Source organism: Daphnia pulicaria, chromosome 1, assembly GCF_021234035.1.
Source record: "Daphnia pulicaria isolate SC F1-1A chromosome 1, SC_F0-13Bv2, whole genome shotgun sequence".
Lineage (NCBI taxonomy): Eukaryota > Metazoa > Arthropoda > Branchiopoda > Diplostraca > Daphniidae > Daphnia > Daphnia pulicaria.
Genome location: NC_060913.1, coordinates 4,662,307 through 4,682,044, shown reverse-complemented (window position 1 = coordinate 4,682,044; position 19,738 = coordinate 4,662,307). Strand labels below are relative to the sequence as shown.

At 43.8% G+C, this 19,738-nt stretch overlaps 2 protein-coding genes across 2 annotated transcripts in view; both read left to right on the top strand.

Moving 5' to 3' along the window:
* Nucleotides 1–53: 53 nt before the first annotated feature.
* Nucleotides 54–1,127, top strand: LOC124326521 (protein diaphanous homolog 3-like). The gene is made up of 4 exons (XM_046785455.1): nucleotides 54–93; nucleotides 358–552; nucleotides 614–729; nucleotides 816–1,127. The coding sequence occupies exons 1-4, from the start codon at nucleotides 54–56 to the stop codon at nucleotides 1,110–1,112; spliced, it is 648 nt and encodes a 215-aa protein (XP_046641411.1). The 3' UTR covers nucleotides 1,113–1,127.
* Nucleotides 1,128–7,637: 6,510 nt separating this feature from the next.
* Nucleotides 7,638–19,738, top strand: part of LOC124326452 — a 36,918-nt gene continuing 24,817 nt past the window's right edge. Inside the window, exons 1-2 of the mRNA XM_046785334.1 lie at nucleotides 7,638–7,736; nucleotides 11,421–11,542. Coding sequence (XP_046641290.1) covers nucleotides 11,485–11,542 — 58 coding nt within the window. The 5' untranslated portion in view covers nucleotides 7,638–7,736; nucleotides 11,421–11,484. The remainder of the gene's footprint in view (nucleotides 7,737–11,420; nucleotides 11,543–19,738) is intronic.

Genomic DNA, 19,738 nt, shown 5'->3' with positions numbered 1-19,738 from the left:
AAGTAAAAAAAAACTCGGAGCGAGTGATCAAAGAATAACAAACATACCACATCATGCGATTGGTGCTGGCTTTTGAATTGTTCGATTGGGAAGGCAAGTCACGATCCAGGCATTACCCTTGACGTTGTATACGGTATACAACGGGCCTTCACAGCAACAATGGACTCCCCTCACTTATACCATTTTTGGTTGTGGATCTATTCCGCAAAAAGACAATAGAAAGAAAAACGCCTCACGACTCTCAATCTGTTCATTGTTATCCCCCTTCTATTTTGATATGCAATCATTAAGTTCGTTCCTTCTTTGTAATTATTTCCAAATTATTTCGTTAATGCTGCACGCTGTTGTTCCCTTTAGATTACATTTTTCATATTCCATATTTCAGAAGACAATCGGAAGAAATCAAGAGCGGCGTTGGCCGCAAAAGTAGCAGTGGAAAAATCGCCCCATTTCAAGCCGGAGAGAAAAGCGGTGTCCGTTCGTCTCCAGCACCAACTAAAGTCAATCAGCCTTTAGAAATCAGTAACATGGACGCACCTGCCTGCTCCCAGGGTAATTTATTTCAATATCATATTGCATAATACACCAAGACAATTCCGGCGTTTACTTTTAGATGGCGGAGCTTCACTTCAAATGGCGGCAGGTCTAACACCTCCACCACCGCCACCTCCTCCTCCTCCGCCGCCTATGCCCAGTCACGTAATGCCAGCCATTAAAATCAATTCAGAGGTATTTTAAAAAATGTGAATTTTCTATGGGAATGCCAAAAAAAGATATAAAAGAAATGTTTGAATTTTGATGTCATCGAATAACAGGTGGGAGGTGGCTCGAATTCGTTGGGGAAAGCAGGTGGAGGAGGCAAGCACTTGCCAGGCGGGGGAGCGCCATTCAGTTACATCCCGCGTTCCGAATTTAACGTCCGCAGTTACATCCAAATCTGGTCCAACGATTTTCCCATATCACGACCGCGTCTATCATCAAGACCCGGCCCCCTCCTTCTCTTTCCGGCTTCCCCTTTTGGACGATTGCCAATCGTTTTATTTCCCCAAATGGACGAGACGATAATAAATACAAACGCGCAGACGAATTTTTGGCTTTTCCTTGTAGGCTAGGAATCAATCGACCGTTGCCGAGGCAGCGCATGCGCGCCAAACCATTTAATTATATTAATCAGCCGCCAGCCATATAGCTACAGATGCATAGTTAACAGTTATTATTTTTTTTTAAATCTGGGCTTTTGCTTATACATTAAATCTATTAAATCGCAAGAGTCTATTGTGAATTGGAGATAATAGAAAAAAAATAAAGGTGATGATGTTACTGTTTAAAATAGCGGAGCCACCTTTTTTCTTAGTGAATGGCCAAGAACCGCCGTTTTGATAAGAAAACGGGTATAGGAGAAAAGAAGGACATTTATAGGCCTCCTTACAAGTTGCAATAGAGCTGTGCTGTGCGCCTTATGAGAGCGGCGATTGTATAATAATATGGGGAAACAAAAGATTAATGCCATCTAATATATATACGACGTGCTGATGCTGGTACACAAATCAACGTAGTGTGCTGGGCGCTGCCTGCATTACGTGTCTATTAAATGCCATGGCGTTTTCCATTCGTGGCCAATGATGCGTACACGCTCCTGGCTGCTCCTTGTGTCGCCCAGTTATACAACATTCCACAATATGGCGCAATATGGACATAAATAATAAATATGGAGCAACGAGTGCGCGCACTATTGAAATGCGAGAAACCCATGCACATTGTACAAGGAAATTTTAAAATAAAAATCGGGATGCACTTAGAGTGTTGTCGGTTTGAACAGATTTTCCATATCTCTTAAATGGGAAATGATTGTCAAAGCCGAGGAGGAAATAATGATGAAGAGGGAATTTTATTTCCTGCTGCGACGCTGCGTACACGTTACATCCACTCCCTTGGCTCTTATTGTCTGCTGCCCGCGCGTTGTTGTATGAGTCGCATATCTTTTTTGACTCTGACTGAACTAGGCTATAGCGTGTTTATATACAGTGCTGGATGGATGGGAGGAGGAATATATAGAGTGAATACACACGTTTTTGATTCTATTTGTGACATTCTTAGCTCATCTTTTTCTTCTTCTTCTCCCTTTTGGCCCGGCTCTCGACTGCTGCACCCACGCACAGAGAGAGAGAGAGAGTTATATTTTCTTTCAGAGTCGAATCTCTTTTCTTCTCTCCATCTCGACAATTGAAGTCCCCATTGAGGGGGAGAAAAAAAAAGAGACCAACGGAGAAAAGAATCAAGAAAAGGCATACAAGTGCTCTAATATCAAAAGTGCAGCCGTCAGATGTATAACAGTCCTCTCAGGAGCACATAGTTTCCTAGATATATACTACCCCAGCGGCTAGACGCGGGAATATTACATGCAGCTTTTCAATGAACAGGCCAATTTTCAATCACTGACATAACATATAGAGAATTGAACCCTCCAGCTACAACACACAGTGCGCTATATATGGCGCGCTAGTCTCTGCCGAAAAGACAGACAATGACGACGACTGCTGCTGCTCATCTGCATAATACAAACAGTTCAATTTGTGTGTGTGTGTGTGTGTGCTCGAGTCAGATTTCCCTCGTCCGTCTCCCGGGAACGACGTTTATGCTGTGCTATGCAATAATAGTAGGCTAACAGGTTTCGATTAAAATGATGAATAAGACACCGCGCCGCGTTTGTTGTATCAACAATGATGAATTGATCCATCTCACATCCAGTCCAACGATCCATTACCTCGAGGCATTCTCTGCAGCTCTCGCAGACAGTCAATTAAAAAGAGCAATCTAATTTTACATGTAAAAATAACGGCAGATGTTGAGATGTTGAGAGAGCACGGCCAGCAAAAAGAATCAAATGGGATGACACGGCCGGGAAATGAGAAATGTATAAAAAGCGTTGGGTTGTTCATCGCCACGTCGCCCGCACGATATTCAATGGGCTCGTTTTATCGTAAAGAAATTGGCCAGTCAACGAGCTACTGATTCACCATTGTCGTTCTCCACTATATGACTATATGGCCAATATATAGTGTCGATCCTTTATCAAAGAGCGGCGGAGAGATGAGATCAAAACGAGCGACGATGGAAAAGAATATAGCGGAACTTGGGAGAGAGATATGAGAATAGTGGCACACATATAGTGTGCTATAAAAGAAGAGAGAAGATGAGCGGTTGATTGACCAAGCGCGACGTCATTTCTCTGCCATTATAGCCCCGACGCTCGATTTCCCTTTGATGGTTCCAAACAACAACAATGAGGCGTCGTCTCTACACAACACAGAGGCAGCACATGCTGATGAGTATTTTCTCTTATTATTATCAATAAGCTGTTCTCCCTCGATGGCCATGAAGACGATGACGATAATATATGTTGCTGGGGCTTGTAATATGAAGCGGCTGCCCTTTTTATTCTTCGGGTCCCTTTTTATTTTCTCTTTGGCGCTGCTGATCGACGCTACTATATATATAGGACTGCATCACAGGCTGTCAGTTTATCGCATCAATAAAACTCAGACGCACATTAAACTTTTCTTTTATACCGGAAAAATAAGTATCTATTACGATGAGAGAGAAAGAGGCTCTTTACTCTGTTTTAAAAAATATTGTGAATGTCTCGGGCTAAATATAAGATAAAAACACATGTTTCCATATCACTAAAAAAGGTCTCGAGAAGTTCTCAATTGGTTTCTTCTTGATCTTAATTAGCGATGTTGCTTGGATGTTGCGCTTCTCGCCTAAAAGTCGCCAATAATTTCACGTTTTATTGCTAAACACAAAAGAATTCAACCCAAGAAGACATGTAGGAGAATTCGTATGGGCATTGCGGCCGAATACCAGAGGCGAGATGTTCAAAAGGAATAAGGCCAGAATGATTCCCGTGTTCCTGACAGTCAATCTAAAACTGATTTGACTGACGACGAATACAAAGCGGTCGAAACGGCCATGTTTCGAAAGGGACGTGATGGAGAATACCAACTGCTTGGCCAACATGATAGGAAGACGGAGAGCTGCTGCTGGATGCTGTGTGTGATGGCTCATATTGTCGCCGGCTGACGGGCTTTTATATTCATATTCATCATCATAACATAATGAAAGGTGTTATGAAAAACAAAACTTGCAACTTTCGCGTTGATCCAAATCGGATAATTCAGGAAGTCAAACGAAATAGAATTTATTGTCAAAAGTGCCGGTGTATTCATGTACGCAGTGGTAATTTAATGTCTGTGTGTGTATATGCATATCGTGTCTGATTATCGTTAAGCTCTCATGCAAAGCTCGATCGGAAAACGACTTATATTACATGTTGACACGCTCGTTCCAATTTTTTATTATTATTATTATTTTTTAAAAAAGGAAAAAAAATATGGATCAATAGGTTTGATTGTGATCGTGTACCAAATCAAACAAAGCTCATGTCCGCGGCTTATTCTGCCCGACCTGTAAGCTTAAAGCAGCTCGACTATGCAATGAATGAGATTTCCGTTTCAATCAAAACTGAAACTATAAAAAGACTCTCAAACTTTGTGTAGAAATTCAAATGCCAATCGTCAATCGATCCTCCGCCTCTTTCAGAACAGTCATTTTATTGTTGGCATTTATTAAAAATTCCGGTGTCTGTATTTATTGAACAGCAATGTGAACGTGGAACCATCAGCGGTGCTGGATGCAGAATAATTGAAAACGCAAAAGAAACAAAGAGATATTATAATGCTATAATAATCAGAAAGTTTTTGTTATCGTATTACGTCATTTGTGCAATGGATTTATGTGCGTTTATAATATCTATATATTTCAGGGCCATTAGATCAAAATCTTAGTCGCGCTAATATCGGCCAAGTTTCGATGGTATGCTGCGGGTCTGATGTGCATAGCGATGCCAGACATCTGCCATTCGTCTGGATGATGTCATCGTCTAACTGTCCAAACTCGGCAGTCGACCAGCCAGATGAGATTCGCGGGTTATAGTCTTAATTAGCCGGATATGTGCGTCTGTGTATACGTCTCTCGTCTAGTCACACAGCAGAGCGCAGCTAGGCAAACACTTATGATAAAATTCGGGTGCGGGTCGAACGGAACAAGTTAGCGAGTCGTTATTGCGACGAGGGGGGTAGAATTCGATCGATATAGGATGTACATGGCAGAGAGAAAGACTAAAGAAACACAAGACCCAGTTTGAGAGAGATCAATGTGCGCTATGATGCCGCTGCTTCCGCTTTATATCTCTCTCTCTCTCTCACCCGTTTCCTCCCTCCCCAAACCACCCGTCAGCCAGCCCCATACCTCAAGCTTATTGTCGCGGACTCGGTTGGGTGTGAGAGAGAACGCCGGGAACGATGGGACGAGATGGACGAGCCCAAATCAGAAGACAGAGCCCGTAATAGATGGCCTATAACTGCAAGCTATAGTCCGCACCAGCAGCAGCAGCCAGCAGCCAGTGAGCTTCTTCAATGTGGGCGGCGGCCCGACGGCTGCTAGCAGATTAGTTGGGCCGTCAGACCGTTCCCAAAACCTTCTACCCTTTTTGCCCGGTTGCTGCTTCAAATGAATTCAGTCCAGCGCTTGCTGGTGGCCGATATATAGCGCCGCCCGTCTTCACTCTTCCTTTTTTCCTTAGGGCACTCATTTCTAGATCGAAAGCCTAGAGAGAAGAGCCGAGCTTCTTTACTTTGAATCTACGTGCATCAAGTAATAGAGACGAGCTATTTCCCTTCCCCCTTTTATTTCTCTCACAGTCCCGCTTTATCCCGCGTTTGCCTATCTGATGCGCTACGCTAGTTTCAGTTTCAGTTGGAGCGGCAGCTCGAAGGAACGCATCCATTGCGATCCAATCTTCTGCTCTTTTGCGCACATCAACCAGCCAAGAAAGTGTGTGCAGGCTAGCTATACAGTCAACTGGAGTATGCCAACGTCTATTTATATATAGATTCCGCCCTGCGTACATGTACAGTATAAGATCTTAGGAAAGACGAGTGTGCGTCCTATCAATATGTTCTATACTGCTGCTCTGTTTGCATCCAATAGAGGGGACCACCAGTGAACGGCCCCAGTGAACCCGACCAGCCGAAAACTCTTATCTGTCCACCTCTCCCGGCTATATAACATCCATAGAGTTCCGTTGAACTAGGAATTTAGCCTCTTCGTCGGGTGTTTCAACGACGCCATTTCTAGCACCCAATTAGAGATGCCGCAATGATTTACGTTAGAGATTCGGGTAGGCGGATATTGGCAGATAAGAGAGAGAACCTGTTTCAACACCGTGGACATGTGACGTCATGATCGATGATTAGAGCTTAACCGAACGAGCTCGCCAAAGCTTTGAGCGAAACATCGTTGCCAGCACTCCACGTCACGACTGCGTCGAATTTATACTCAGCCGAGTGCGCGTTCAACAGCAGGGCCCCTCGGAGAGTTTGGCTGTCAAATGGATTCGAGCCAACGACCTAGTTGGACGGGTTTGTGTGTTTGACTGGTGGGCCCGAGAAGAGAAAAAATAAGAAAGTTGTGGCGGTGATGAAATCGCTCTCGTCAATTTTGTCTTGCGATTGACCGACTGCAGCGATCTGTATAAAGTGGGTCGCTACTGGGGAATGATGACGCGCCTGGGTTCGTTTTTCATAGCTGGCGCTAGTTAGCCCACGACTTGGTTACTATTGTACTCGCTAGTGAACTCTATCCCCCCTTTCACATCGACTATATAGCATACGGGACGTTTGCCATGAAAAAATTTCCGCTTTGCTTCTGTTATTGTCATTCGAATCTGCCGCCGCCATTCTGATCAAAAAGATCCAACTGGGAATTTATCCAACAAAAAGTGTTTTAGTGTTTGTTGGCCCGGTGAGTGGATCATTTTATTTGCATTTTGCTTTTGAAACAAAAAAAAAGCCAAATGTGTTTGAGTTTTATCTCGGCGGATTGAGTGGATTCCGAATTTTTATCCGGCTGATGGTTCACCAGCATTTTCCCCCCTCAGCAGCAGCTCCTTTTTGAATTTGACTGAGCCGACCCAACACATTTCCCTCATCGATCAAAGGAGAAACGGAGTGGATTTGAAAAACAAGTGGGTTTCCGTTTGATTCCCGTCTGCCCGTGGCTAGGAATATCAACGAGAGGAAACAACACCACCATAGGGCATTGGTAATTCAACAACAATAAAGAACAGCAGCTCACCGAGCTTTCGACACGGAGAAATTGAATCGATCAGAAGCACGTCATCCTCAAATGATTTATCGTAGTCCGATGAAGATATAGCATACATTTTATATAGGTTCACTTCATTACTTTTTATTTGACTGTACTTTATTCCAACTCTTCCTATTGGAAACGACGTGTCTCCATCGACGAATAATTCGAAATTCGAACCAACCTGAGCTGTGTTGCAATTTTATTTATAACTAATCGAAATAATTTTCTTTTCGAGATGAATTTCAAAAATATTTGTTAATTTTTATTTTAAAAATATTTCTTTTTTTATTTAAAGCATTTTGTGGTATTTAGCTTCGAGAAAAACTAAAAATTATATTTTATTGTTTGGATTGCAACACAGCTCCAGTGACAGTGACAACTGACAAGAGTGACAGGGTTTCATTCATTGTTGAGTTTTTCGTCGATGGCGAAGGTTGTCGCGCGATTTGTTCATTTTCGCGCTCTTTTTCATTCACGTGTCGAAGATGGCAATGGACGTTTGGATATTTTTGGCCAGTTTTCCAGTAAGTTCTCCATTTTTAGCACATTTTGTTTGTAGGATGTATTGCAGAAATTAGATTAGGATCAGAGAAAGGTTAAGTTGCTGAAGCTCATGTAAAGTAAAATAACGAAGTGAAGTATAGTACAGTAAAAAAAAATGAGGTAGTCAAAGAGTACTTATTTTCGTCTAAAAGTATACAGTAAGTAAGTTGTAAATAGGTTCGATAGTGTTGAAAACGTAGGACAATGCCAGAAGCCCAGAAGGAGCTAAAAAGGAAAAGTCGTGAGTGAACGAATGACAAAAAGATCAATAGATGAGACGAAAGTAAAAGCAGGAAGAATGGATTGGAAACAAAAATCGATGCAAATGTATTTTTCTCCCCTGATCCTTTTGCCTATCAGTTTTGAGTGTCTTTGGCCATTTGCCCCTTCTACTTTCACTAGGATCGTCCTCTTTCCTCCATGTTGCCACTATCGGGAATTGGCCATTATTTGATTTTATTACTTTTATTTTCGATGTGTTGTACGTTCCGCAAAATCCCGAGCGACTTGTGACGATGTTTGGACAAATCAAAAAAGTGTACGACGCCCACGCCTATGGCTCGGCTATTTTAGTTGTTGTTGTTGTTGCCTTCGGATTCGTTTGACTTGATTAGTTGATTAGCACAACTTCCCGCGCGGCCTTGCCAAGCCCCATGTAGTCTCCAAACGCTTGTCATTCATTCCACCCATTTCTTTTTCCACTTTTTTTTTAAATTTTTCACGCTATCCCACCCGAACCGACTGTTAGATTGTTCTCATTGACTTGGCTAGTGTTATTGCGGTGGTGTCGATCAGCAGCACCGTCATTGGTTAACTGTTGAATCGGAAAGGACGTGACTTTGTTAGCGCATCATCACATTGTACGTTGATTGCCCCGTTGGTTAATGATTCCTGCCATTCACATTCCCCGAATTCGATCGAGAAATATTCCTTTTAAAAACAAGCAAAAGGGAAAGGGAGGATTCAATGCCGGAGGTCGATCGCCATAGGGGTCGGGAGCAAACAACCCGAAATATTTGTTGTTTTCTTTTTACAAACAACCCCAAAACAACTGGGAATGCGATCAACGCCAGGAGGGAATGCCTTGAGAAAACAGCTTGCTCACACGTGTATTTCTCGATGTTTAAGGCGAGAGAATGCGAGTATTTGTTAGATGGACGTAGTTACAAGAAAACGGGAATCGAAACGAAAGAAACAGAAAAGGAAAGCGGAAACTCTAGTGATTGGGCCAACACAGAAGGAGGAAACTCTTGGTAGTAATTTGATATCGACCGGAAAGTGAATCTTGAATCAATTATCCTAATAAAACAACGTGATTGCCACCGTCGTCAAATAGGCGTGCCAGCAGCCAGAAAAAGGAAACTCGATGCAGCAGACGTTTTTATGCTGACGTCACTTTGCTGAAATCGTCAAGGGCATTTGACCGAACCATATTTAATGATGAGTTTTTCTTCTTGTTTCTCTTTCACTAAAAGGGGAGCAACGTTCGATATCCTTGAATAACCTTAAACCGCAGTTTAAAATCCACTCGGCTGTTTTTTTTTTCTTCTCTCTTCTTCGAATTGGGTTCAGGAAACCCATTGCTGTTTTTTTTGTTTGTTTGTTTGTTTTTTTTTTTTTTTTCGCATCCGTACGTCGGATACATTCGTGAACTTTGGCGGAATCGATCGCCTTCCGAGAATTCGCTGCGTCAAATCTGGCGCTGGCGGTGATTGCAACTTGCATTTTTCCGTTTCGGTTGATTTGGTGGAAAATCAGATGCAAGTTGAAAGGCGACCGTTTACTTGAAAACGATTCTCTGATTGGTTAGGAAAATGGCTAGCTCCCGACACGTTTGGGTTTTCCTGGAGAGATTGAGCCATTCGTCAAAGGAATTGGCCCTGTCGCCTGTCAGCTCGGACTGCTCGACCCAAGGAAAATGAAAATCATTTCTATTTCACTCCCATTTCGATTTGTTCTGCAACCCTGACCATTTAATTCCAATCTCTCTCTCTCTCTCTCTCTCTTGTTCGTTTCTGTCTGTGCCAAAGTTGGAAACGGAGCGAGTAACAAACTGGCTTCGTCAAACTATTTTCCAATCAATCAAGTGTGTCTCGTTCGCTGGGTTGATTGGCAACGTTCCCGTCGGGACTCTCTTTGGTCGGCGCAAAGAACATGAAAGAAAAAAGAGAGAAAAACACCTCGTTAACATTGGCGCAACAGCCACCATGACGACGGACGAGACATCGACCTTTTCCAGGCGCTCACCGGCCCGTGCATAAATGAGAAACCCACTTCCCCAAAAAGCCAAGCGCTTTTCTTCTACCGTCGCTTTTTCGTTCGTGTGTGCTCTGTTCACGTGTTGTGCCGGGACCAGACTCGCACGTAAACGTCGGCCTTTTTTCATTCTTAATTCGTTTTCCTCGTCGAGATGTCAGATATTCTTATCATTGGCGTCTATCTAGCTCCTCTTTTTGGCTTGTCTTGAAAGAGCAGCTGTGACATGGCAGCCGAAATTCGTCCGTTCCGTCTCCTCATTTCCACTGGCTGCTCCCGACTGGGAGCAGACGCACGAGAGTTATTCGAATAATAAGGCCAAAAAGTTATCGACAAAAACACTCCCGTTTGCTTTCCAACGAGTCACAGCAACTCGCGACGAAATGAACTCGAGTGCAATGCAAACATTTTGTGATTGATTATTTTTGGGACATCATGGTTGGCTTTCGCGATCCTATTACGCAAAAGTTCGACTCTTCCACAGGGAAAAGATGGGCCAGAAATCTACACGTACGCAATACAAATCGAGCCAGCAGATGCGAGAGAGAGTGACGCAATTCACCTTCGCGCAGTGCTGTATAGATACGAAATAAGGAGATTCATAACGCGGCTTTAATAAGGCTTGTGAGTGAGTGACCGTAATGAGTTAACTCGCCCGTGCATTTCCCATCACAACAAACACATTTTTTTGTTAATTTCTCCCCGTCGTGTTTCGATCAATTCCTACCCGGGGAAATAACGCTGGACTAAGCGAAAATATCCGTCGAGCTATCGTGTTCGACCCCAACTTGTAATGATAATAATAATCATTATTATCGTAATCATTTTCTCTTTCAATTGTATTTGTTGTTGTTGTGTCTACTGGATTGGAAATTGGGAACGCAGCTGCACAGCACAGCGCTGCGCTACGTCGAGTAACTGAAACGTTTCTGGTTTTTTTTGGCTATAGACGTGAGCTGTGCCTGTCGGGACTGGACAGTCGTTAAGATAAGGCTGACCGGATAAGTGGTTCGTTAACTTGTGTCACTCAATCGTCTGTCGACTGTGAAGGCAGCAGCCAAACTTGCTCTCTGATACGAGAGCATCTCCTGCCGATTCCCCTGCCGATTGTTTTTTTCCTTACCAAAAAAGTGAACTCAGTTGTGCGACGACAGCAGAAGAATTCACTTCCTCTTTACGAATCCTTTTCGCTTTTTTACTTGGATGGACTTATGGATTGTGCCTACGAATCCATTTACGGATTAGGTGTCGGTTTGTCCATGCGTGGGGCGATGATTGTGAAATCCAATCAAATGATTAGCCAATGGTGACGATCAAATTACAGATATTTTGATTGATTGATTGATTGGCTTATTTTTCTCAATTTGTGATTTTAATCAATTTTCTTCAACTTTTTTTGATTATTCAAGGAGCGGATGTGTGTCGGAAGTCCCGAAATTGCCAGCTTACAGCGTTGCTTGTTCTAGGTCGTCCATGGAGAGCCTACCGCCACCTGTTTCATGGAACTCGCTCACCAGTCGCAGGCCAATGGGTAAGCGATACCTTTTTCAAAACTGTTTTGTTTTCCTTGTCAATGGCACGAACAGTTGACAAACAAAAAAAAGGACGACGTGGAAACTTTGTCGGGGAGTATGCGTGCCACGTTCGTTCAATTTCGATACGAGGTTCCAATCGATATCGGGAGTCGGCAGGGCGTGTAGGGTGGGCCACGTCCCGGTCTTCGTTTCGTTGCCAGTCGTCATCTAGCATCCGTTCAACCAACCCGCAGCGTAACTTTTCTCCTTCAAACCCCCCCAAAAAATAAAACAAACAAACACGCAACCAAAGGAGAAAATGAGTCTTGTCCCTTTGCTTGTTGCTAGATGTCGGCGTCAGGCCCAAATGCGAGCCAAAATCACTTTGTGTTTCTGGATAAATAGGCGACAATTGTCACTGCCCAAACCCAAATGTTATCAAATTCACGACAACCTCAACGCAAAATAGGATTGCCGGAATAGGTCGGCGCCCAGGATTTCTCTTGAAATGCAATTTTAATTAGAGTTCCGTCTTTTAAATCAACTCGTCATTTTTTGTTAGCGCCCACGTCGTCAAAACTCCCGAGACGCCACGCAAACATTTTCGGAGAAATGTTTTTTTTTTTTATTTTATTTTTTATGAAGTGGGAAAGTGCTCGTGCATGTCTCACGAAGAAAGGATCCTTCTTTTTAATACTCTCGATAGCTATCAAAAGGAGTGAAAAGGAAACGAAATTTGGAGAAACCTTTTTAAGACCATTTTCACTCTTTGTTGTGGCTTACTGCTGCTGCTCTATTGTCGGCCAATCTCTTTTTTTATTTTCCTCAAAGTTTATTTCGCCTTTCTTTCTTATACGGGATTTCCCGCACGTTGAGTGCGTTTTTTGGTTGCTTTTGTTTTATAGCGACCCATTCCACCGACACAACAATAACACTCACAGTGCAGCAGCAGCAGCATTAGTGTGTTGGGCATCTTTTTTGGTTATTGTCGAAGTTGGCCGCCGGTTTTTTCGTTCGATTTTTGTGCGGCTTTCAAAACCCGACGTTTGCGACCCGCTCAAAATGCGAGAACACAATCACGAGGAAAATGAAAAGGACGAATGGGAACATGCATAATGTGAAACAGGTGTCCAACATATTGATGCCCACACAATTCACGCAGAGAGGCGAATAAGTTGTGATGTTGTGGGCGTGAGTAAAAAACTTAGCATATGCAGTGCAGCACTGCTGGCGCTGATTCCCGTTATCAGCAGTACAAATGTGGAAAAAATTTGTCGGGTTGGTGATCGATAACCCACAAGTCTGGAAGCAGTCCGGATAATGCGGGTTGCGTGTGATGACACATCATCCCATCATGGATGAGAGGTTATTTACACCATTCAGCATTCACGGATGGTGATCCCCCAACGTCTTCGAACGTGACCAGCAGCTGGTGCAGACCCCCAAAACCGCATTCTAATCACGTTGAACAAACAAAAGCTTATTCACTTATTTCTTTCGTATCCCCCAACTGTTTTTGTTCCAAAAGTCTTGCGCATACTTTTTATCCAATCGCTGGAGTGATTTCTCTTTTGTAGCTTATTTTGAAAGAAGGAGAGAGGCTGAGACGGGAGTTGTTCCCATTTCTAGTCTACCCACTTCTTTTCAAAATTTACCAACTTGAGTTTCTGTCCTCGCTGATCTCATATCCGACATCAGTAAAGGTATAGCTGGATTATGTGACGCGATACTTTTTGACGACTTGTCAATCGCTGATATGTCAGTATTCCTCCCACTGGCTTTCAATTTTTCACGAACGTAATCAGCTTTTAGTCTTTCTTTTAAGCCGGCCGGTATTACAACCGTGTACCGTGTAGGCGTGTACTGAAAGGGGAAGAAAAATATGGAAAGAATAGCCGGAGAGTATTTGTCTGAGAAATTGAAGTTTTTCCTATGTACAAGAACAGCAGCGTTGTCTTATTGCTACCCACCCAATCGGTCAAAAGAGCTCTCAAAGATCAAAACTGTGCTCCCTCCCTGAAGAAGCAGCTTAACTTTGGCCGGGGGAATTTGAAAACGGAAGACATTGAACAGGAGATTGTAAGTGCAAGGTGGGGAATGAAAGATGAGGGAGGAGGAGGGCCGGCCAAAAGCAGAAACAAAGAGACAAGACATTCAGACAGGCTGACTGGTCCGTCTGCCTTTTCCTGTCGGCGGGCAGCAGCAGCAGCAGCACACTCAGGCATGTAACATGAAATGAAGTTTACACAGTAAACGGGAGTGTAAAACAGTAGCCACCAGAGTTTTTGGGGGAAAAGAAAGATAAAGGGCGTCACGAGAAATAGCCGAAAAACAGCGCGAGCCCCCCTAGTGGATCACGGATACGCCTGTAAAAGGAGCGAAAATGGAACAACAGCAAAAAGAGAATCGTGAATGGCTAGGCGAAGAGAGTCTGCTGGTCGCAAGAAAACGGCACGAAATGTCATTTCTCACGAATTGGCTTGATTAGGGCCGGCGAACGTGACGAACTTGGTCATGGATGCGACGTCAGTTGGCAATTTTCGATTCGGAATGGAGCGAGGCCTCGTCCGAACCAACTGCTGCGACTCGCTTTTCGTTGTGTACACAAGGCAGATGATGTAAGAGCGTGATAACAATCAGTCCTAACCAGTTTGTGTGTTTTGTTTAGATTAAATTATTAATATTTTTCATTGAAATTGTTGTGTATGTTGTGCGACGATGGTTAGTGAATCGTCGTGGAAGCGGTTGTGATATTTTTGGGTGCCACAGTCAAGTTGAATCATCTAGAATCTAAAAGTTTGGACATGAGACAAACAGGGATTTTGCTTGCGGGAAAGGAGGATGAAAGGAGTGGGGGGGGGTCTCTTGTTTCCCTCGGTTTTCAATCGAAATGAATCGCACAAAAGTTTAATATCAGCGAGACGTCATTCAACTGCGAGAATGGGCCTTTTAAACGTAATGATAAAACAAAGTTAGAGAGCAGGATTGCGGATGTCGGGAAGTTTGGATTGATTCAGCGTGTGCAACTTGTCATCTCGGCTGCTAGGCGTCAAGTTGGCAGCGGCTATCAAAAGTCTGTAATTAAAAAGCACAAGTTTGGTTGGAAGCTGGAAAGCTAAAATGATCACTGGGAATTGAAGAGAGGTAGGTAAAGGACAAAGTCCAAAAGTTGTAGGGTACTCGAACGCACCTTTTTTGTCAAAAAAGAAAATGCAACTGGTGAAATGGTTAAAAGCAAAACAGGAAAGGTGCGGACTGGACGAGACACCGATTCCTTCATGTCCTGGTTATGTCACCGGTCAACCTTTGATTGTTTTTATCGTTGAATTTTATAACGGACGTCCAATAATTTGTCGTGGAATTGGTTTTCGTTCTAAAAACATTTTAAAAAATCGCTTCATCGCTAAATATGCGTTTTCCTGTAGATGAAACTAATGATTTATTGCTCGTCTCTGTCGAAATTTCCACTCTACCTATACATAACACATTTGAAAAGATAGGCCACATGACGTCGTCGGGAAGGGAACGGTGTTCTGGCCGGCCATTATCGATAACTGTTTCATTTCATTACGTAATTTTATGTTTCTTTTCTGAACCACACACGCAAGAGTGCGAGCGCTAAAATAGACGTGGGAAATGAAAAGAAAAAGAGAAAGAAAAAGAGTTCTAGAGACACACACACGGGGAGGAGGGCCAGGAGGCATATAACAACAGCTGGCCGTCAAGGGCGATCCGTCCGTTCTCTCTCTCTGCCGGTCTGGAAAGAGGAGAATCGCGTCTTTCTTATTTTCTTTTTCTTCTTCTCTACCTCTTTCATTCGGGAGATATTTTGTTGGCTGGTTGTTCTCAGTCTCAGTTTTTGTTTTGTTATTTCACTGTGTGCGCGCTGACAGAGCGGCGGGACGGCCGGCCAATGAACCAGCATCAACCGAGTAAAGTTAGGCGAGAGAGAGAAGGGAAAAAGGAGCACACACACACGTACACATTGGGAGACCGGCACGTCAGAGTGTCAGACAGAAAGCGACCGCCGTGCAGTCAACACGCACGGCATCGCATCTCTAAAAACCATTTTGTTATTTTTTGTTGTTTTTCCAATTCGGCAATATCAATTCCGCCCACAATTTTTTTTTCCTCTTCAGTTGTTGTTGTTGCCCTGCGTGCGGAACTTCTTTTTGTTTCCTCCGGACGGTGCGTGTGTTGTTGGGAATTTTTTTCTCCCCCCCTGTTCTTTTTTATTTGCGATATAGTTTCGAGGTTGTCCACCTCCGCACGTTCCCATCTCGGTGAACTCATCAGCGCAATTATCTTGTCTGCAACTCGGATGATTGTGCGTTGCGTGCGTTGGCCGTCAGTGAGGCTATCGGTCGTCGTAAACTGAGCCGAGTGCGAAAAGGCAAAGCCAAAGCGAAAAAAAGAAGAAAAATGAAAGAAGAAGAAAAGGCCCTTTGGCTTTTGGTTTTGCAGTCCCAGAAAGAAGAAGTAGAGACTCTGTCACGCAGCCGACATGTGCGTTTCTTTTGGTTGGTTTTCGGTTCAAGTGCGCACGTGTGGTGCAGTTGTTGTTGTCGACGAAGTGAATGGCCTTTCTTCTGCCGGCCTTTGCCAACGAAAAACCCTTTTCACAAAAAGAAGATTTCTCTCCTCTGTCTCTCTCGCTGACTCTGGTGGCCCCCACTGCACACCAATTGATGGATGGATGGCCGGACGGGAAGCTGTGCATGGATGGATAAAAACAGCGTTGTCAGCAGGCAGGCAGGCAGGCAGGCTCAGCAGCAGCAGCAGTGTTGGTAGTAGATGGAAAGCTTTCAATCTCTGGGAGAATTTCCGTTTGCGATTTTTTTTTCATTTGTCGTCGTCGTCACATGCGACGCTCTCTTGAGTCATCAACTTCGTCCGTATTCTCTCTCTCGCTCGTTGTTACCGGCTACTTGACCAGACGACATCCAGCAACGTCGTTACTGTAGTTGCAGCCGCAGTTTCCTCTTGGCTCGGTGATACTACTATTGTGCCGGTTGCGTGATCGATCGCTCCTTGTACTGCCAACGACCGGTACCGCAGCGACCGCTATCGTGAATTTTCGAAACGCGCCGGGGTTGGGTTTCATGTATTTATACGCTATAATGATGTGAGCCACCAAGGCGGAACCGAATCTAAATTACAAGACCCGGAACGTTGAAACAAAACCAGAAAAAAATAAGAAATAAAGAGTTGCGTTTTTCTTTTTGTGTGTGTGATATGAGGAAGGATTTGATTTCGTCTGTGTCCGAAAAGAAATGACAAATCGATGCGAAAACCTACGGGGATGGCCGCAAGTGTTGGTGAAGTAGTGTCGTGCTTGTTATGCTGTCGGTGGCAAGAATGTGTGATTTCCAGTTTACGTCATCATCGTGACAGATGATAGGATGACGTCCAGCCGCCAAGCCCAGCCAACGACCAGCTAAGGCACTAGCACACCAGACCCCCCTCCCCCCCAGCGGCCACAACGTGACCATGTGATCCGATCCGTGTCTACTCATCCTCAAAAAACGAGAAAGAAAAGAAAAGGAAAAATCATTTTGATTTGTTTTAATTTTTTTCACAAATAATTTTTGTTTGAATTTTTAATCAAAAATAACGGTTTCACCACGCGCTGGAACACTCTGCTCGACCCCAAAATCACAAGTTCGACAAATCAAATCAAGTGTAATAGAAAAAAGATAGAAATTACAAGGGAGGGGGAAACACGGCCGAAGTGAAGCACGATAAATATCCGCAGCTGTTCTAGGCGGTTAGATTTTGACTCTCTGATTTGTGGTCAGACGAAAGGATCCCGAAACGGACAGATCGAAATTTTGAAACCCTTCCTCAGTGATTGTGGACGCTTGCCGCTTGAGTATATTGCGCACTGAACTTTTGGTGGCGGTGGTGGTGTGGTGTCGAATATTTTCGGAAATGTTGGGTGTAGTCGCGTGACTGCCAAACAATCGATCGATAGGCTCTCTCCGGATCAAGTAGAGAGGCAATCGTGATAACCATAAACGAAACTTGTGCTCCGGAATCGCTGAACTGTAACCGGGGGTGTGTATTCCGTTTTTTTTTTTAATACCCATTTTTGTGGATGGATTATAAGAAAAAGCGCCGGCCATGCTTCTCTCAGCTAACCAGTGGGCAGAATGAGTTTTGGTGGCGGTCAGCCATGGGTCAAACCATGTGCTACTTTGAACTGGATAAACGTACGTAACAATTCCGTTTTGCTCATGCGAACGTTTCGAGTTTCATTCCGTTTGTTGTTGAACGGATGAAACAGAATCTTCCCACCTTCCCCTGTTCATTTTTTTTCCCCCACAGTGTTGTTGTTGTTGTTGTTGTTTATACTCCTCTTTGTCACTGTTGTCATCCAGTCTTTTCTTCTTGGGACGGGAACGGACTGGATTCTAATGGACACGGTTCTTTTCCGAGAAAACACATTGATACATCGACTGAGATACCAATAATCTCATCACAAACCGCAACTGAATGAATGACTGAATCCTGTTTTCTTTCAACCCAACCAAATCTAATGCAACAACAAAATCGTCGTTGCCAATGTAGAGAGCAAGAGAGAGGAAACCCTTATTCACATTTGGTCTTGGAGAGATACAAGAGCTCCCGATGATGATAACCAGAACACACGGTTTCTATTGTATTTCTCTTTGTTGGCTCTCCTGTTTTTATTTTTTATTTATTTTAGTTTTAACTTCTTCTAATCGCCCTCTCTCTTTCTCTCTCTCTCTGGTCTCCCTGCGTTATAGGCCGACATTGTGTGTGCGTGAGTATATACGTGGATGTTATCGCGTTCCAGCTCCTGTCTCATTGGTTATATACGCTAGCGATCGATCGCCGAGTTTATTCTTCTTTTCCAATCGTTGTCGTTCTCTTCCTGCACACACACACAAGGGGGATCTAGTGTGTGCGCTCCACCAACTTGAGAAACAGGATCCCGAATGTGTCGACGGAGCTAATTCTGTCTGCAGCAGAGCACTCTACGACATGCAAATTTATTAGAAGAAAAGCGACGAACGGACAAAAGCGCCTGGCAATAGACTTTTCTTTCTTTTTAATTTCAACTATTTCCTCGACTGTATTATTCCTACCGGATCGACTTTTTCTTTTTCGCCTACACCCGCTCGTCTTGATAATGAGACCGCATTGAGTTCAGAAACAATGTGCAACTTGCGCTTTTTTGGGTGGGGGGGTTATGAGAATTTATTTCTCGAATTCGACGGAGCAAAGTTGGAACTTTTGAAGCGTCGAAGGGTTTTTTCTTCTTTCTACGACAACGGACGTTCGCTACGATGGATGACATGTTTTCCTTTCTGGGCTGGTGCTCACGGAATGCGTGCGCGAGTGAAGAAGAGGAAAAGGGAGAGAGATGGAGGGGAAGAAGGAGAAGAGAAGGAAGAAGAAGAAAACGAACGATTTTTTTTTCGTGCCATAACTCTCTGCGTTAGAGAGAGAAGGAGAAGCAGCTCGGCCACTCATTTACCAAGCGACGACGTCGTTAGAGTAGGGGAACATGCACATATTCTCATATTTTTTAGCTCCCTCGCTCTCGTTCCCTAGCGATATGGATGTTGGCACTTGGCAGCAAGTACTATACTACCCGAGTTCAACAGACGAGATCCTTCCGATAAAAGTGCCGGAACTCTGAGAGAGAAAACTGGGTTCGAAACGCTTTTCCATCAGTCCCCTTTTACTCGCTTTACTTTTCATTATGTTGACCGGTTCCATGCCTTGCTAATTTACCTTCCATCATTATGCAATATGCGCCCGCCAGTCGGATAGAAGAAGAAGAGGGTGCCGTGTAAATGACGGAAGTCGTTCAATCAATAGCCGCCAGTCTCTGTGATGCGATTTTTTGACACGAGCCAACCCCCTCCCGTCCGCCTTGCGGAAGCATCATTACCCATTAACGTGGAGCTTTTAATACAGGGCTGGATTACGTTTGCGTGTTTTGTAACTTTTGCTGCTGTTCTCTTTTGTCCAGTCATTTAGAGAGAGAGCGGTCTGTGCAGTTGATTGCAGAAATTTTTCTTCTTTTCTGAAGAAGAAACTGCGTACTTAACCCAGAAAAAAAAATATGTGTACGCGTGTATTCTATTTTATATGGACGTCTGCCCGGCTTATGATATGTTCTTGACGTGTCCTCATTGCCAAACAAACGCTATAGCCGTTAGATCCCATTACGAGACATT